This window comes from Lonchura striata, chromosome 2, assembly GCF_050655825.1.
Source record: "Lonchura striata isolate lonStrDom1 chromosome 2, ASM5065582v1, whole genome shotgun sequence".
NCBI classification, from domain to species: domain Eukaryota; kingdom Metazoa; phylum Chordata; class Aves; order Passeriformes; family Estrildidae; genus Lonchura; species Lonchura striata.
This window is the reverse complement of record NC_140704.1, coordinates 16,135,659-16,155,443: the sequence shown is the minus strand read 5'-3', so window position 1 is coordinate 16,155,443 and position 19,785 is coordinate 16,135,659. Positions and strand designations below refer to the sequence as shown.

The 19,785-nt window shown below is 36.5% G+C and overlaps 1 protein-coding gene across 9 annotated transcripts in view; it reads right to left on the bottom strand.

The window, feature by feature from the left end:
- MPP7 (MAGUK p55 scaffold protein 7) overlaps positions 1–19,785 on the bottom strand; it is a 147,062-nt gene that overhangs the window by 40,087 nt on the left and 87,190 nt on the right. For all 9 annotated transcript variants that reach the window (XM_085564757.1, XM_085564752.1, XM_021543033.3 and 6 more), the window contains one exon: positions 5,764–5,895. In XM_085564757.1, the coding sequence (XP_085420883.1) occupies positions 5,764–5,895 (132 nt within the window). The remainder of the gene's footprint in view (positions 1–5,763; positions 5,896–19,785) is intronic.

The window sequence follows — 19,785 nt, the reverse complement described above, 5'->3', positions numbered from 1 at the left end:
AAGACCACACTATTGACCCAGACAGCATCTGGAAGTAACAATAAGGCTCTTGTCCAAGTGGAACAGTCACTTCATGCTCTATGTGATTATCACTACTGGCACAAAATGAATTTTCCTAGCACAGATTAACTGATCTGAAAGATGGCCCCACAAAGCTATCAGGTAAATTGGTATTTTCATACAAAGGACAAAACCAAGTTCAAAATGACAGGAAAATTATTTAACCCATTTTGCTCACTGTCAGTATCTCCTCTTTGGCAAACCCAAAGTGCATGGGCAGGTCCATGAAAAATACTACTTGAGTTTACGTATTTGTACCTTTAGTACATAGTTTAAAAAGGCAGTTCTATAAATTCCACTTTCCTCCCAATTTAGAACTCTTAAATCCTCAAACAAGTGGATTTCTTTTTGAAAACCTGAAGAGCTGATTTTCTGAAAAAGCAGCTTCTCTTGTACCACTGCCAGCCCTGCTTAAACTATGAGGTATATATAATCTGGCAAGAAATTCTCCTTATAAGATGTTCAGCTCCAGTACTTTCGGTTACATGTGCAGTGCAGCTCCTCATTTAGAGCTTTAAAAATGGAAGAAGGTTAGACTGGACCTTGAGAGCTGGAAAATATTTTCAGTGTTGAGAGCCAAAAGCGTAAGTTACCCTAAATGAGACATATACAGATGTAATAGCATAGCTCAGTTTAAAATACTTCTAAAGGGAAAAATCAGGAGTTTGGGAGCCATATGGTGATCAGACTGAGAAAATGCTTAAAGGTATACCATACAAAAGCACTAAAAATAATACAAGCTCCTCCAGCAAGGCTCTTCCACTGTTTTTTAGTTGCTTTTTTCCCCCCCATTTTTAATGTAGTATCACTCATGGGTAAGCACTGTTCAGGGTTTCACAGATGTGAGCTTTATTAGTTCATCCATTTATCTGCTGTTTCCAGAATATAAACATTTTAAGTCTTTATTTTTTAAAGAAAGAAAAACTAGCCTGTAAAATAAATTACTAGTAAAAGAATTTGAAACATCAGTAATATTGTTGCATACTTCTCTGTTAAACAAAAGCACATGAAATGATAAATGCAAATAAATATTCCAATAAGCCTTATTTTAATTCATTCTCTATTGAAAGTGCAAACACAAGTATCAGTTACCTACTTTACAGTGAGGAGTTATTTAAAAGTTGATGTCCGCTTATATGTAGACTATATAGACTAAAGCTAACCCTACATCCAAATCCCACTGAAATCCCACCAAAAAACCAGCCAGGTTCATCAACTATTGGGAACTGAGCTATAGGGACTGAGAGTGTGAGGTAAATGAAAGCTGTTGCATCTGCACAGACAGAAAGCATACATGACTCCTTTAAATCACCAAAATTCATTTCAACCAAGTTCAGCTATGGAAATCAGGTACATAGTTCAATTTAGGTGTCCAGGCTACTTCTGTAGCTCTGGAGACTGAATTTTCCTTTCGTTAAGTCAAGAGTCTTAAACAGATGGCATGGGTCATTCTCTGGAGCTGCCTATTTTTCTCTTTTATATAGACATGGCATGGCATAGAGGTTAGTCTTCAAATGACCAGATCTATGTGAAATGAATTTTTGTGACAAAGAAACAACCATCTTAATGTGAAGAAGCATCCTATTCGGAGTACCAGCTGTAACAAACCTGGAGTATTACATTTGGAAGCTGGAAGTAGTAGGAGGCCAGGTGCTGAACCCTGAGAGTGTGGTTATTCATCTCAGATACCAGGAATGTTAGCTAGGAGCAGGGCTGTGGCTCAAAAAGGTTTGGAGAGGTAGGCATAAGTAAAAACTCCCCAAGCTCTCTGATAAAATCCCAGTCACAGGTGAATTTTGGGTTGTGTCTCTGAAAAGAGATGTTTCTACTTCTCTTAATGTAAGGTTCAGAGATGTTCCAAATTCCTTTGTTAAAACAAATCATCCTAACACAATTTCACCTCACTTAAGGGAGACACTGCTGGAATGGCATTTGCAAACAGAGCATTAAAAAAAAAACCCAAACCCAACACTGTAGAAGGATTAAGAAAAAGTTTAAAACACCTCTCTCAAAAAACTGGAGGAAAGTTCAGCACTGACTTCTGAATTGATGAAATCTGGCAAACAGAAGGCCCTCCTACAAACCATGTGTTTCTCACTCTTTAAGTGATTACTCCTGGGAACTCAGGCTCCATCCATATGTGATTAACCCCAGCTAAGAACTTTGGCGAGGTGCTTAACTCACAGAAAAGCACGAACAGGAGCATGAGAGTAAATATGGCGCAGTTTTATATAAAAATGGTCACTAGGTATATTCAGAAGAAGTTAAGAGAGTTTCTAATTGCTTCACAGTGAGTACCACTGAAAGTCATCCAAAGGAAATGCAATTCAGATTGTCCAGGGTTTGCAACTGACATAAAGCTCATGGCTTTGCAGGAAAACAATCTCTACTGCTTGGGTACATATAGAATATGAGCCTGTGTCTGGAGTGGAAGAAAAGTTCAAAGAGCTCAGTGTCTTCAAGTCAAGAAATGAGATGCTCTCCATCCGAGTAAAGATACTGTATAGTATACCTCCCATGTCAAGCTCAGCTGCTTCTAAAAGTAGAATCTTGATATAATGTTGCAAGTAGAAGTCAGACTTTTTGACTGGAGACTGAATTGATTAACAGAACAAGCAGAGACTCTTTGATCTCTACTAAGAATACCCAAGACTTCAGAGCAAGCTCTGAAGGAAAAGCCATTAAAATACATGGAAATAAATAGTAAATGAAATTATAATTAGTTAAGTAAACATAGATCATGGTGTATCTTCCTTCAGTAAAGTAACTTTGGGAAGCATAAACACAGAAGATCTAATATACATAGTACAAGCCTGTCTTCAGTTATTCTGCCATGCTGTATTTCAGTAAGACCTTATCTGAATTATTATCCATGTTTCTTCTCACCCCCACCTAAGGGGAAAAAAATTTAGGAGAAGACAAAGACAAAAATAATAGGTTTGTTACGTATTGTGGTGATGGTGTCATAATAAGTCACTATAAATCTGACACAAAGAAATTAATGTTTGACATGAACATAAGTGACGTTAAAATGGATTGACAGTGCATTATGGAAGAGGAGCGGGATACTGTACTATATTCTTTGAATTCTTCTTGGAGGACAAGTAATAGGACTCAGCTAGGCTCAGGATCTGGAAAGATCACAAATACAGTTTTCCTGCACAGACAAAGTAAAACCTTAGAAATATTGGAGATTCCACATATCCAGTTAGTCTGCTCTAGTGCTGGACTTCCCAACTAATGGACTCCCAGAGCTGCACCTTGTGACCACTGCCCTGTGTTTTAGCATCTTTCATTGCTGAGGAGTTTGATTTTATTATCCTTGTGAGCTCCCCACCAAGTACTTGTATGCTTCAATTAGCTCCCACCCTTTGCCTCTTCCTAATAAAAAGTCTACAATAGATTTCACTGTAAGGCTGTTTTCACATTGGCAAATAAACAAAACTGTCCTAAACTAAAGAAATTTGTTTGCTCACATGTTTTATATTTTCCATGGCTGCTGTCGTGCCTAGCAAAAGATCTAAAACCCCTTCTCTGTTACCTCTGTAACACAAGAGCTGTTAACACCAACAGTATTGTTAACTGAAATCCACAAGTGTGGATTTGAGACAGTGTACAGGTTTTGGCTGGGATAGGGCTAATTTCCTTCATGGTAGCTCCTATGGTACTTTGTTTAAGAATTGTGATGAAAACAATGTTGATAACACAATAACATATGGATAATTTAACTATTGCTCAGCAGTGATTTCACACTGTCAAGACTTTTCTGCTTGTCACCCCACAAGTGAGGAGGCTGGGGATGCACAAGGAGCTGGGACAGGACACAACTGGAACAGCCAACCCCACCTGAACAGAGAGATATCCTACACCATGTGCTGTCATGCTCAGCAAGAAAACCAGGGGAAGAAAAAAGGAGTGGGGGATGTATGGAGTGATGGTTTTAGTCTTTCCAAGAAATAATTACAAGTGATGGAGCCCTGCTGTCCTGGGGATGGCTGAACACCTGCCTGCCCAGGGGAAATGGTGAATGAATTTTTTATTCCACTTTGCTCATGCAGCTTTTGCTTTACCTCCTGAACTGTCTGTCTCACCCCATGAGTTTTCTCACATTCATCCTTCTGATTCTCTCCCCCATCCCACTGGGGTAAATGAGTGAGTGGCTGTGTGGGGCTGAGCTGCAGGCTGGGCTCAAACAGACACACAGTTATCTGGAAGAGCTCAGTGTCCCACCGGAACGAGGAGGCAAGGGTGGAATTTGAGGATCAGTCCAAGGATAACCTTTGGCTTAAGCAAGTTTCTTTAGGAGAGTTTAAAATCTAAAAGGCCAATATACAATGTATATATTTCATAGAAGTTTTCAGAAAATATCTGAGTTATGCTTTATAAGTTACGATTATCCAATCCATTTTGAGTTACTACTGAACTCCTACGTCTTAGCAGCAAATCATGTTTGTAATATGAAACTATGTAAAAGTTAGTATTTTATTAAGCTTTTTCTGACAAATCCAAAAAAAGGTGTTATAATTAACACTAAAAATAGGCTCTTCAATTAGACTTAATTTCATACTGTATATTCAAATTTCCAAATACCTTTCAGAAGGAATAATCTTTCTGATACTAAATCCTAAAGCAAACTTGTTTTCTTTCTCAAATAATGTCTTTGATAAAACAATCCAAAAAACTTAAAGCTGTTTTTCAAATATTAGAGGAAAAAATATTTAGTATGTTAAAACAAAGTAAGACCTTTCTATATGGTGAAACTTGTAATTATGCCCATGGGCACCTACAGTCAGTCAGTAAGAAAACTGATTTTTTGTTTATGGATGCCAGAAATCTATCAAGAATTAGAGTGATAGTAAGGTATCTACTGTGGGACAAACTACCCCTGTATGTCTAACAGAAGCAGCACTCTCCCACTGTCATCTCAAGTACAGAATGATGATCTTCTCAAAGTAAGTTTGCAGATATTTCTCCAGGATTGCTGTCCATTAAAACAAATATTCACTATAACATAAAACAAACCTCTTATTGGTTTGCAGGATAAAAAGAACATAGTTAAATTTTACACAAGATGACTCCCACTCTACAGCAAATAAAAAGAACCAAATCAGTAAAGCATTTTAATATTCTTGTAATACAACCTAGGTTTAGTCCTTTCATTTTTCCAGATATCCCCATGAAGATATTAACTTTCTAGTATTCATAATGCAAACTACAACAACAGACATTTTAAATTTGCCCAGATTTCAATTCAAGTATTTTAAAATATGTTTTCATGCTTTCTTTTCAGTGTATTGAAAGGTCATGTTTTTTTACATGAATGCTAACAGGCACAGTTCACAACACAGGTCAAGATTTCTTTGGGGATTCATTCTCTGTCTCACATTTTAAAGTAAGTTCATGATTTGAATTCAAGATAAAAGACAAATATATATTTGATCTAAATGATCAGACTGGCCCACATATATAATGCCTAAACACCATGATGATCATTCATTGATGATGATTATTAATTTCATATGCTTTACTAATAATGACTGTGAATGGAAGTCACAAGTGTATTACTTAATGTTATGAATAATCATGTGTAATGTCTATCTATCCATGTTTCAAGTTATTATCACCCATTCACGTTCATAATCTGACCACTTCCCAGCCTGCATGCAAACACAAAACCCCAAACCAAAAGACAGGGTTACCTACCAATGGTTCCCGGTTTTTGACAAGCCTAATTATTTTAACTGAATCTTCTTCTTCATCAATATCATCAGGCATGGGGGGCAAGACAGGATCATAGTTCTTCTGAGCAACAGTATCATGTACAGACAGCAAAGCCTGGAAACATTAATAGTCAGTATATTATTACTTGGCATCTAGAAAGTTTAGGGAAGGGAAAGCAGAGGATATTATTCATAACCTGAATTTACTACTGTGATGCAAGTAGATTGAATGTAATTCTTGTACATAATTTTACTTCATTTCAAACTCATGAAACAACTCCATAAAGAGTATGTTTCTGTATATGTAATGTATGTAACTAGTAAATTGTGTGTAGAGAACTGTGTCTTCATACACACAAAACCACCATGTGCTTTGCATGCTAGCTTGAAATTAAAGAACTCTGAACAGGAGAAAACCTTAGTCTACAAAAGTAAGTAAATAATTCTACTTGCAATAAGTAAAAAGTTTCTTTGATAGAGTAGGCAGTCCTATGAAACAAATAAACAAAATAAGCATTTTCCACAACTTCTGTTCAAGCAAGATGTATAACATGAAGCTGTTGCCCAACCATTCCCTTTACTGGAGCTCTAAAAGCTTACCTGGTTGCTGGATTCCTTTCATGTGAGCCTCAAATTATCTTAGGAACTTTTAATTTATTATGGAATTCATAACTGAGATTGAGGAACATACTACTGAAACAATTTGGTTTAGGTAGGTGCTTATTAACCACCTGTTGCATGTCTTTCTTGCTTCTTTTCCTTCTCTATTGCTTCTCCTTTTTCATGCATAACTTGAAAAATGAATTTTTCAAAGAAAAGCCTAACAAAGATTGAGAAAAGGTTCCATCTTAAAAAGAAAATATATTATGAATTTTCCTTTCAGGAAATATGAATCTCGAAAGGCAAAGGAAATTAGAAAGTTCATTCTCCTAGGCTGAAAAAATCTCAGTGATAACACAAAATTCACATTTTTTTCTAGATACAGAACTCCTGAAGTTCTTTCCTATTTCAAGAAGTCTTCATTATTTGTTATACTCTGTTCACTAGTGAAAAATGGTTAAGTAATGCTTTAGCTTTTGTAGTGTATTTTTCAATACAAAAAATTGTACCACAAATAACAGCAACAGCCATATGTATAATCCTATCTACTGCTTTGTTGCTTCTGTTTTCAAGTAGTTTCTTCTCAATAAATGACTATTTAACAGCCTTCCTATTAAAGGTCAGAAAATGGTGACATTTCTGTGATGTCAGTTTCCTTGCTACTTAGTAATTCGTGACCACTATTTGAGTACATGAATGACTAGAAACACTATGTTCTCAAGGATAATACAACTGTTTTTAAAAAGCATGACACTTCCATGATGCTGTTCCAGGGTTTTTCTTTTTCTGAATGAATGAAACTTTTAAGAACAAAAAACAATTTCCAGGCAATGCTACAAGGTACCTTGTCAAAAGCTGAAGGCAAAGAGCATATGGTAATCTTCAAATTCTGAAGTGTAAATTTAAACTTAGGGCTTCAACAAAACAAACACACAGGAAGATCATGCCTGCTTCGTGATAAATTACTATTGTTTTACTAATCTTTATGCACATTGTGCAATTTCATAAAAACACTTCAACACAATAATTATTTCTGGTTTTCTTCCCAATACACAGTTATGAATTTATACTACTTACCATCAGAAATTACCATCTCCCTCCAACAAACGATCAGTTTTACTTTAAATCTGAGCTAAAAACCTCAGGCTAGCAATTATGGATCCTCCTGGAAATGTTTATTGTGATGCATTACATATGTAAAAGCCATGCAATCACATGCAGTCCTCTAAGATGTATGTGAAATATCAAAGATATACTAAAACAAAAGCAGTGTTTGCTTTTACTTCAGGCTACTTAAAGTTAAGACTTCTAAAACTAGTCTTCTGCAATTACATTTTCCACATAAAGCTAGGGCACATTCATGGACTGGTTCAATTTAATGAGGTTCTATACTGCAGTTTAAAAACAATCAGGCAGATAGAGAAAACAGATGAAAATAATATAAAATACCATTTCCAGAGTAAAAGGCAGACACTTAAAACATGTTCAAAAGAATCTACCTTTGACAATGAAACTTGCAAAAACAATTCTGTCCACTTCTACACTGAATTGTGCCAGCAGTGTTAATAAGACGCTTCCCTGCTCTGACTGCCAGATCAGGATCCTGGACACTGCACACAGAATAACAATGCATCCCAAGTACTACAAACCAATACCAATCAATGCCTGGTATTTATGATGCTTTTCTTCACTTCAACTTCACAACAACTAGAACTTATCAACCCATTCCTTTCTTCTCCCAAAAAACATATTAAACCACAATGTATTACAGTTATGTAAAATCTTTTCCTCAAACTCAGCACTATATCTCAGTGCAAAGATACATATTTCAGATAAGAGTAGGAATGCCAGAAACAATATATCTTTTCTCAGTCAAGCTTTCAGAAGAGCTTCTGTCATCACAAACTTGTTTATGATGTACAATGAACATGCTAAGATTTCTTTCCTTCTTGTCTTCTATTGCTGCTTCTTTTAACACACTACTCTCTGTCCATTGTGTCTGCTTTGAAACAGCCATCAGCAGAGACTTTGGGCAATAACTAATGTACAAAGAAAACTTTAAAAGCCATTTTGATTTCACTTAATGTGTCCAACTATAAGTCATCAGTCTGTCCTCAAGAGCACTTCTGTATGTTTTGAACACAAGAATAAACTGCTGTATGCAGATTTTCAGCAAAATCTTTGCACCATTCAAATACTATAGTCTAAAAAATTATGCAGACTAGATGTGTATAGAGAAGATTGGGACCTTACTTAAAAATAAACAAATTGCAAGTGCCAAGAAATAAAACTTGAATCCTAAGACGAACAAGATTTACCCAGAATAATTGTGCAGCAAATGCACAAGGCAATGTAAAGATAGCAATGTTCTCTTTTTGTATGTAAGAAGTGAATAACTGATTAATTTCCATCATACTAATTTTTTAACTCACAGGAAACTGCAAGAAGTGCATACAATTTGGGTTTTTTTAATGCTTTTAGTTTTGTTTGCAAATACACAACTCTTCAGAACTATGTACATAGGATCCGAGATTTGGGTCATGTATATTTAAGCACCTCTGGAGAAAAAGATTTTATTTCAGCTCTAAGTTCTATGCTTATGATTCACTAATGTAAACATGGTCCGCATTTAGAACTTGAAAGAAGGTATGATTCAAACTCCTGCACTACCTAAATATAAATATTGATGTTCAGCTAAATTCTTAGACATGATCTAGCTGGAAATAAATACTTTCATCGGACCTCTGAAATGTCTAATAACTAGTGCTGTATTTTTCATATTAAAAGTATCACTGATCATTTCACAGTTTATAAATTGAAATTTTACACTATCAACTTACATGAAGAAAACCTGACACTGGAAATGTTGTAAGTTCTTTTTCTTAAACAGTTCTGAAACTTTATATGTTTATTTAAATTGAGAATGTTATTAATGAAAACAGTTCTACACTTTCAAAAATGTGTATTACTTAACTAGACTAATTACATTTTTGCTCTTATAAAACAATGACAAATTTCATATTATTTTTTGGTTCTCTTTATATTTTGAGATCTGCAAGAGAAAAATACACCAGTAGCCCCTGATTCATGAACACAGCTCCTTATGTTTTTTAGTTCTCATTATTAAAAAAAAAAAATCTCCATTTAAGCTTTATTTTTCATAGATGCTTTTTGTTCAGTAGCCCAGAAAAGCATTTTAGAAAATGGTAAGTTAAAGGAGTTATATAGAATGGGTGAAGAAACAAAAGCAGACTCTTTCTTAATAGTACTTGGAAATAATCAGTATTAGAAACCTAAATAGTGAATAGTCATCAACAGAAACTTTGCAGCAACTCAAACCAACCTTTAGGAGAGCCAACAGCTGCAACAAAAGTGCAGCACTGCCAGCCAGCAGCTGCTGACCCTGCCTATGGAGCACATTACTGCCCTGGTAGCACAGTCAGCAAAACGGAACAAAATGGCCCATGACTGGGCTGTCCCAGTGCACAGCTTGGATCATTAGCACCAGCCACCTTCTCTGGCAGTTCAGCTTGAACTCAATCAGGTGAGACACCTCTTTGCTTTGCCATGGTGCCAGTAACTGCCACTGAGGCTGGCACAAGAAAGTTTCACTTGAGGAGAAAAGTAACTTTATCAGCAACCACAGCAACGTGGTCCTGAAATCACCTGGCAGAGCCCATCCTCCAGAGAGCTCAAGCTGTATTATGCTTTCCTTTGACATAAGGTTACAGAAGAAACAAAAAAGGGATGAAAATGTTGGATGAAATCATTCAAGATTGGCAAGATTAATTTATGAGTAATGCAAGTTACTCATAAAATTATAAAATAAAATAAAATAAATAAAATAAAATAAATAAAATTAGAATAATGGACTAATGTCATCCAGCAATAGACACCAAAGAAAAGCTGAAAATAGCTTGGAGAAGATTGAACCACTGAAGGACCAACCATCAAGAGCATCAGAATGGAAGGAGAAGCACAGAAGTCATAAAATCCAAACATGTGCAAGAATCTACAAAACAGGAGAAGAAACCAGCAGAAAGCTGAAGCACTCTGGTGATGATCTACAGACTCTAGCCACTCTGTGGCAAAGCAGCCATCAGAAATCAACAGCACACGACAATCTTTTCACCACCAACTCTGCCTGCTAAGGAACTACGTGCAAACTCCAACCCTGATGCAAGATAAGGGTTAACAAGGGAACAAAGGCAGGTGAGAACAGGCATGTCAGTCAGCAGATAAAAACATGCACATTAGCTGAACTCTCCATCTCAGATAAAGCATGAAGTATAATCCAGAAGCAGAAGCAAGCAGTAAAACTACAGGCAGGAGAAACTCAATTGTGCTGCTGAAGTAGCCAGGGGATGGCTGGAGTAAGAGCAAAAAAATATTTTTTACAAGTTACAGTAATCACATATCAAGTAGAGAAGTAGTATTATTCTTTCAGATGCTGTACTAATCTAATCACTTTCCAAGAGAAATCTGTGGTTTTCTGTTCTGTATAAAATTCCCAAGTTAAATATATAGAGTACACAATGTTAAAGAAATCAGTTAACTTCCAGTTAAATCAATTTGCTTTTGCCACTGAGGATCACTCACACTATTCAATCAACATAAGCAAAAACCTTTGACAAGGACAGTAAGAAAAATTAAATAAGGTCCTTTAACTTAAGCATAATTTTATGATCATGATCAGGAAACCAATGGGTGTACTAAGTAAGAGATAAAAAATCTGGACTAATTTACTTCCTTCCATCCTCTAAATTATATATTTTCCTATATATCCTTTATAAAATATGCAGAAATTATACACTGTATGAGAAGACAGCAGATATGTACAAAACAGAAAATAACAATTTCATGCTTGCAAGTGTACTTGCATGCTTGCATCTGTACTTAAACTAAAGCTGCCCTCTACTTTAAGCTTGTCCAGCTGGCAATTCAATTCCTTTCTCTTCCAATCTTTGATGCAGCTGGGTGACATCAGTGGTTCAAAATAATAACATACACAGTGTATATGTGTGGTTTTGAGTTCTTAATATCTACCATAGACTAATGATCTTAGCACACCAACATCTCCATTGGATTGATACTCAGTATATATTACTTTTTCCTCTTTACTATGGTGGACTTCATTCATGACTATGTGAACTTCCTTTCACAAAAGGGTCATTTCCTTGCCTGAAAATGATATTTCTTGATTTCAGATTCACCAGTCTGAACTGATGGGTTTACCTGCAGTTGGTAGCCACATGGCAACAGCCAACAGAAAAATGAACTTTCTGCATCTTCAGACCCCCACTTCCTCTGGCTCAGTGTTCACAGCCCCAGGAGATGCTTCCCAAATCAAACTGTTCTCAGTGTTCACAGAAACACGCACTCCATCCATCCATGTCATCTGGTAAAGGTGTTAATACCCTTCCAGATGACAGCCCTATGTTTTCCCTCAGTTGTGGATAACAGTGAAAAAAGCTGATTTTAAATCAATAGTAAAGCATTTGAACAGCCTGTTTTACATTCACAACATGATTCATGTAGCTAAAGTGCCCTTGAAGCTCTAAGCCCTGTTTAAGTAACTTCCAGGAGTACAAATAGATGGTTGTCAGAGTGGAAAATGCCGAGACAGCAGCACTGTTTCAGTATCTTGGCAATCCTTAATCGATTTCTTCTTAGAAAAAGTGGCAGCTTCCCAAGAATATTAAGTGTCTACAGTGGTAGTATGTACCTTTTCTTGGTTTTAAAACCATCCAAAGGCACCCCAAAGAAATCATATGAAAATATAAAGAAAAGAAAAGCTAAGGATGCAGTTGCCTTTTCTAAAAAAGTGCCTTAAGGAATGACTCAGCCTTTGACATCAGCATCATGTCTAAAGTCCTCAAAAGAAAAAAATCTATTGATCCAAAAAGTTAAAATAATCTGAATAAAACTAATTCCTCTGTCAAATAACAACATGTATTGATCTATGACAAGAAGGTCTTAAATGCAGCTATAGTGTACTCATACTACATGAGGACCTAAATAAAAATGAAATAGAAAAGAGGAGACTGTTGAATGGAGAAGCCAAACACCATATGATCCAACAAATGCAAAAGAAAAAACACCACTGAAGGAAAAAGCAGCATAAAAAGACGACATCTAAAAAAAGGGACTACTTGCTTTATATTGTGTCATTTCTCCATTTCACTAGTTCATTTTCAGTAGATGAATGGAATTACTACTCGAAAGAGATGTGATTTTATCTGTCGTGACTTTTTCCTCCTCCTAAATTACCAGCTTTAGCAATGTTGCCAACTTTTATGTTCTGTATCTGAACGCTGTAGTTACATGCATGCAATTCAACATTCTTAGGTGGGTGAGAGTTGGTTCCCTCATGTTGGAAAGTTTGCATCTACAACCAAAGAATTTCTTTGATTTACTTTTCAGATTTTATATTTTCTGCTGCCAACCTGCCTGGCTTCACTTTTGTTTATGTTATCTATCACTCTGTTTATTATATGTTGGCTGCTAGTGAGCATTCTCATATCCATACGTCTAAGATGGACAGACAAGCTCTGCACTGGACATGAGCCGAGTTATCACCAGATGGACCTGAGAGCATTTCCAGAGTAACATGATGGTTGTTATTTAAACATACTCATGCAGTATATTCATCCACCTCCTTTCTATCATTTTGTCTCTGTGTTTCTAATATGTTGTATATTGTTAACATGTAGGTTCCTACAACAATAAGAGTTTGTGACAACTGGTTTCTGATTTTCTCTGCCTGACAGATGTGAAAAATCAAGGCTTTTCTTGCTGTTTGTAAAAGGAATGTTTCACCATTATATTTTTTTACTTACTTCATGTAAGTAACATGAACATTCCAAAAATAAAGTCAGCAACATATTTTCCCAGCTCTCCTTACCCAGAGGAGTTTTCTTTATAATTTTTTTTAGTAATTATGGGTGCAAGTAGAAATGGAAATCGGAAGTCAAGGTCTAAAGCTGAAAAGAGTTACAAATAAAATATATTTTTCCTCCAACTGGTTGCTAAAATATGTGATGGATAGCTTCCCAAAGTGGCATATTCTTCAAAGACATGAAACACTGGGTAGAAGGATTTCAGTCATTTGCCAGGAAAAGTCTCCCAGCACTGTCCTCTCTGCCCCAGCTTTATGCTGGTATGCTCAGAACATCTATGGGATATCTATCCATCAACCAATGACATCACACCATCAATGCTGTGTTCCTTGACAATTGTTGCAGTCATTTGCATCTATTACTCAGGGGGAAAAATAAATATTTCTATCTCCCTGCTGATGCTTCACAGCATACCATCAAAAATCAAGCATATTCTTGTAGGTTTACCAATTAATGGCATCTGATTTTGCAAGTAAGGATTATGTAGGCAACTTTTCAGTTAACATATGAAGTTCATTGTACTCCAGCTCAACATACGGATAAATCTAAAATGTTTGCACAGTAAAATCGCTTCATGTATGAGCACAATTCCTACAACCAGTCCTACCAGTACATCCTGCAGACCACTGATGAGTAAATAGTTAAAGATCATGGGAAATTATGCTTCCTAAACTGTAGTTAAGAATAGATACTGTAGATACTGTAGTTTGTGTTACCATTTGTAACCATAAATATTTCATGAAGAGGAGAACAGTCTCCCAGGATGTGTGCCAATGTAGAAAACATCGGTGCATCTGGAAAGACAGGTCTCTAAGGTGACAGGACCAAAAGGTCCTCCAAGTGCCTAGGATACAGTAGCAGCCCAAATGCAGCTCAGATCTTAATGGACCTGAAATTTGTATTTGAGTTCTTCAGAAACAAAACCTGAACAGTTGTAGGCAAATCCCAACGATTTCCAGTGGAAAATGTGGACTTTGCAGAAAACACATAGCTCAGTGAAAAAGCCCTGACGGAAAATCTTCAGCAGGTCTAATTACAAAGAAAATGCTGGAAAGAAGACAAAGTTTAGATTAACTTTATTTTTTTTTAATTACATGCTACATGAAATGCTTCATGAATTTTTCAAAGCAAAAATTGATTTTGTTTTACATTATTATAGCTCAATATTTTCTCTCAGTGCTTTGTATGTTAAAGTTCTTGTAGAAAAGAGTCCACGGTCTCCTGGACATTAATTTACATTGCTGATTCTCACCAGTGACTGTAATGCAGCTTTAGAAAGCTCTACTAATAAAGGCTTAAAATGTTTCCTTTTTTAACAGAACAAGCCACATTTTGATCTGAACAGCCTATTAGGACCACTATGCAAGCCTAGTAAGCCTCAGTTGGCAGGGATGATGGTATCAGGAGTTGCTTATGAAATAAGGGTAGAATTTACAAACTTCCCAGTAAATACAAGAAAAGCAGAACAGGAAAGAACAATGTTAAAGGCATGCTTCATGTTCAAAGAAGCACTATTTCAAATACAAGAATTTGATCTGAAAATGAAATCTTCATTTGAATATGAAGAACAAAGTGCCCTGGCCTTATTATCTGCAGTTTTAGTTTTGTTTAATGCATGGTTCTATTCTGAAGGAAAGCCAAAGAGGTAAAATTAGATGAAAATATTTACAAGTGTAAATTATTTTGTGGAACTGAAAGTCAAGTGTACCATAAATGAATTGCAAATAAAACAGCAAGCTCAAGTACTATTTGCAATCACTGGTGTATGCATCTTTGCCATTTGAAAGCAATTAAACCCCCCACCCCCCACTTAAAATAAAGAATCATATTTTATATTAATAGTAACATTCCCAGTCATACAAGCACAGTTTTCCCTTCACTCTGCAAGCAATCTTAAAGTTAACTTCCAAAATTCTGTTCAATCTGTGGTAATAAAAGAGAAGACAAGAAAAATACTGCATGTCCACCTCTTGCTCCCCTCGACTATAGGTACAGTGCCCCAAAGTGACTCAAATACTTTACATTCTTGTGAACCATGAGGCAATGAACTCATTCACAGTCCTGCCGGGTGCCCTCGTTTAGGTACCTGGTTTATGTTTCAGACTAGCAGCTGGCAAACCTTCCAGCGCACATAAACAGAATTTAAACTCCACTGAAACAGGCAGAATCACCATTGGAACAGCTTTGTTTCCTCCAGGTCATAAAGGTATAAACATTCTTCAGAGTAGTTTTAGCACAGTGGCATTAACTTTTGAAATAATTATTGTTCTGCCCATTACACCAATGACCACAAAGGACATATTTTATATAATTAAAAACACACTTAATTTGCCCTAATAGAGATTAACTTCAATGGTAAATTGCTTTTTTTGATATGTAATGATCACAAATGTAATTGCTATAAAGAGCAATTGCTGTAAAGAGCAACATTTAACTTTGTTATAAAGGTGAAGTTAAATGTTATTTAGATCTGAATATGTCTCAAAGTTAGCATAATTGGGATAATATTGTTCAATGGACTGAGAGATGGTTCATTCTTTAACAGTCTTTTTTGTATAGCCACAGAAATAAAGTAAGTGCCTAAAATGTTAATTCCTATAGTTATTTGTCTCCGTTTTTAAAATAATTTTAAAAATAAATAACAATTATGCTCTTCTGTTATGGCACCATCCCCCAAAAAAACACACAGCTTTTTCCAGCTTGTTAGAAAATGAACTGAAACCTAGTTATTCAAGATAGTTTTTAATTAAATGTAGAAAAGAATTTGGAAGCTTTAAAGTCTTTCATTCTTAGCTTGATCATCTGTTATTTGTACATCTCCTTTTTTACAGTGTTCCTCACTAGTCTTCTGGCCTGTTACTGACAGAATTACTCTAGTGACCGCTTTGCTTCTTCCTATTTCCATCCCTACTAACAGATAAGACTATTTCACTAACTTGCTTGTGACCTGTTCAGTAAATAGACAGAATTAAATTCCCTTTTAGATGTATTTTGTGTTAGCATCTTGAATTTTAGTTTTCCAATTCAATGTTCCAATTTGCACAATTGCATGGCCATGAAAAATAATTTGTCTATAGAGATTTAAAAAAAAAAAGCTTAGTGTTCTCAACAGCAATACTTCCAGATTCATAAAAGCCCCATATTTTTATAAAGACACCTCTCTCAATTGCACTGATGCCTACCTGGCACATCATAATTTTTAAAATTTATGTCATTCTTTGAAGAATTCTGTACAACTCTCCTCTTTAAAGACATTCTTTTTTGCTATCACTTAAGTTCCATAATTTTTGCCAAATTATAAAACACTAAAGCTGAGAATACTTGTTTCTTTATGCTATTCATATTGTGTATAGAAGCACTCACAGGAGTGAACAAATCTTAAATCAGAAATACCATTAGTTCATGTATATCCCAACTATATATTCCAGTCTTCATCTTTAAAAAACCTTAAGAGTTTATCATGTCAAAGTTAGAATGATGGTAAATAATCAGAATGAAATGTATTGAAATTTACATTGTTGTGTTTGTGTGTGAGGTGCACGGGCATTTGGTTTGGTTGTTTTTATTAAATTGCAATAAAATATACACCTTGAAGACAGAAAACTTATAGGTATATAGATTCATGGCCAGGCCAGACCAGCCTGCAGGCAGTGCTGTGTAGCTCCGGTCAGAATGGTGTTTGGACCTATGCGAGGATGTATTTGGGTGATTTGAAACACCAACAGATCAGGCTTGAGTCTGCCTGCCCAGCTCTATGCAAATGTATTTCAGATTTCTGAGAGTGCAATTTCTGTCTGGTGAAAGGTCTGGAGGTGAAGTGGATGAGGTCACTTGGTCAGTTCAGCCTGGAGGAGACTGAGGGGAGACCTCAGTGAAGTCAACAGCTTCCCCATGAGGGGAACGGGAGGGACAGACACTGATCTCATCTCTGTGGTGACCAGTGACAGGATCTGAGGGAATGGCCTGAAGGTGTATCAGGGAATATTTAGGTTGGCTACCAGAGGGTGGTTGGGCACTGGAACAGGCTGCCCTTGGATGTGGTCACAGCACCAAGACTGACAGGTGACTGTATCTGGTCAATGCTCTCAGGCTCATGGTGTGATTCTTTGTGCAGAGCCAGGAGTTGAACTCTGATGATGCTTGTGGGTCATTTCAACTCAGGTTATTCTATACTTCTATTTCAAAGAGCTAATTTCTGGTCTGCTTAAAAATAAAATAGAGTATTCAACTGGATTTAGGTTCTAGGGTATGGAAATACTATTCTGTTTCTTTATATCTTTAACAAGGTAAAGCAAGATTAAAGAATGCAAACCCTAAGTCCTTATTCAGTGCTGGAAATTAAAAATAATAAGTGTGGCTGGCCTGTGTCCACAGAGCTACACAACTATATTTTAAATCCAGAACGCAAATGAAATGTCTAACACACAGTTAAACAAATCCACTTGATTTCCCAGAGCTACGTGCTCTGTTCCACTTCCAGAGCTCTGTTTTAATCAGAAAAGATAAACCACAATCATTATTAGTTCATTTAATTACGGTAAGTGATGCCACATTTGAGAGCAGGGAAAAAAACCCCACTCTGTAACTGGATACTTCATGCAGTTTTTAGCAGACTAGAAATGCCCAATTTCTTTTTCTTTCTAGAAGAAAATGCACCTGACAAAACCTTGGAATTACTTCTAGGACATTTTGAAAATCTCAGGTCTGATAAATATAACTGCCTCAGAAAACTACCTTCTTCTTTAGAAACCTTCTCTGGAAAAAAATGACAAGCACCACAAACTTCTCAAAGTTTTACTCATCAGATGCAAACACTCAGAAATATATTCAACGAAATAATTTTGTAATACAGAATTAAAATACAGAAATATTTATCTAATCAGACATGACTAGAAACCTCTCCCAGCCTTTTTTGGCCCATTAACCAAAACTGCAAAGTTATAAACACCTTGCTAGACCTGTTCCCTTGCATGATCAGACTTGCAGAGGCAGTGATGCAGTGCAGTAAACTAATCCTAAGCATCCTACACCATGCCATAAACATTAGAGCAGAGCTGTAGGAAAGTGGAAGCTCTCCTGGCTCCAGCTAACATTGCAGTTATAAATCTGGTCAGGAGAGAAAAGTTTCCCCTGCAAAATAATGCACAGCCACATGAAGTCAATCCCAAATTAAGCCATATATGTTTTTAGAAAAAGTCTATGGAACATCATTGGAAAATATAGATCAGTTATCCCAAGTAATTTTGGGTGTGTAAAAAAGAGCTGTTCTATCCATCATTTTGTCCCAGGAATCTATAAAAAAACCAAGAAACCCTTTCTAGCCATAAGACTAATAGCAGAGGGCTAGAAAGGCTTATGCAAAATACGGTATAAGCTCATATACAACGGAAGAGACTAGGACATCTGTGGGGAGGGACTGGACATACTGAGTCCCAGAAACATCCTTCCTTTCCTTTTCTGTCCAAGAGAGAGCAGGGGGGATCAAGAGAAGAATCCCAACTACAGCCTCTGACTGAATGCAGCACAGTCACCCGGTCAGCCTAATGGAGGAGGGAGCAGTGGTAATTTACCATCATTCTGAGGCATGTTTGCCATGACATGGCAGGGGGAGAAGATAATGGACAAGCAAAATACCTTGCATACCACCAGTTATTACCCCTACATCATACGAACACCTGCAAGGCACAACACAAACATCTGCAAGGCCCATGCAAGGCAAGGAATCGTGTGGCTTGTGCAGGATTAGGCAGTCTGGCCATGCAAAGGGCTTGGTACCCTGCAGCTGGCCATCTCCCCCTGCAGCCAAGAAAGACATTTCCTAAGTTACTGCAGTTGTTCAATCACATTAACCACTCTGAGGGAGAGGCACTTGTTCCCCTGAAATCCCACTAAGATTATCACATTGCCTTTCACTGCTACCAAGGAACAGACAGCGAGAGTGAGTGTGTGAGGGAACGAGTGAGAGAAAACAAGAAAAGCAGAGGGAGAGATGCAGTTGTGACAAAGGAGCTGTCTTCAGCCTCAGCCCACCGAAGCTTCAGAAGGATGAAGCACACGTAGACAATCACTAAGAAAATACCTACAGTGAAGCTTAGGATCTCTGCAATTTCATGCACCAACAATTCCTCCTCTAATACACCATTGGCATTACTTACCCCTTCAAAGAAAAAAACAGTTTATCATTTTACAAACTATGTAAAAGGCATCAGTGCAAAAATAATCTAAAAGCAGGTGTAACTGATCTTTAAAATTTTGTAGCACTTTGAAGACACCATAGTTTCTCAGGTTTTGAGATCAGTATTTATACTTAAGATAAAAGAGCAACTGCCTTTAAAGGAGTTCCTTTCCACTCTGCAGTTTTCATTTCAACATATCAACTGCTACATTTAATTACCATTTCAATATGCATCTAAAGCACTAAAGGTCTTCTTTCTCTTAACAGTGGCAAAAAAATATGATCCTGTGCATCAACAATGATACATAGAGGAGGTTCTGAATGGATATAA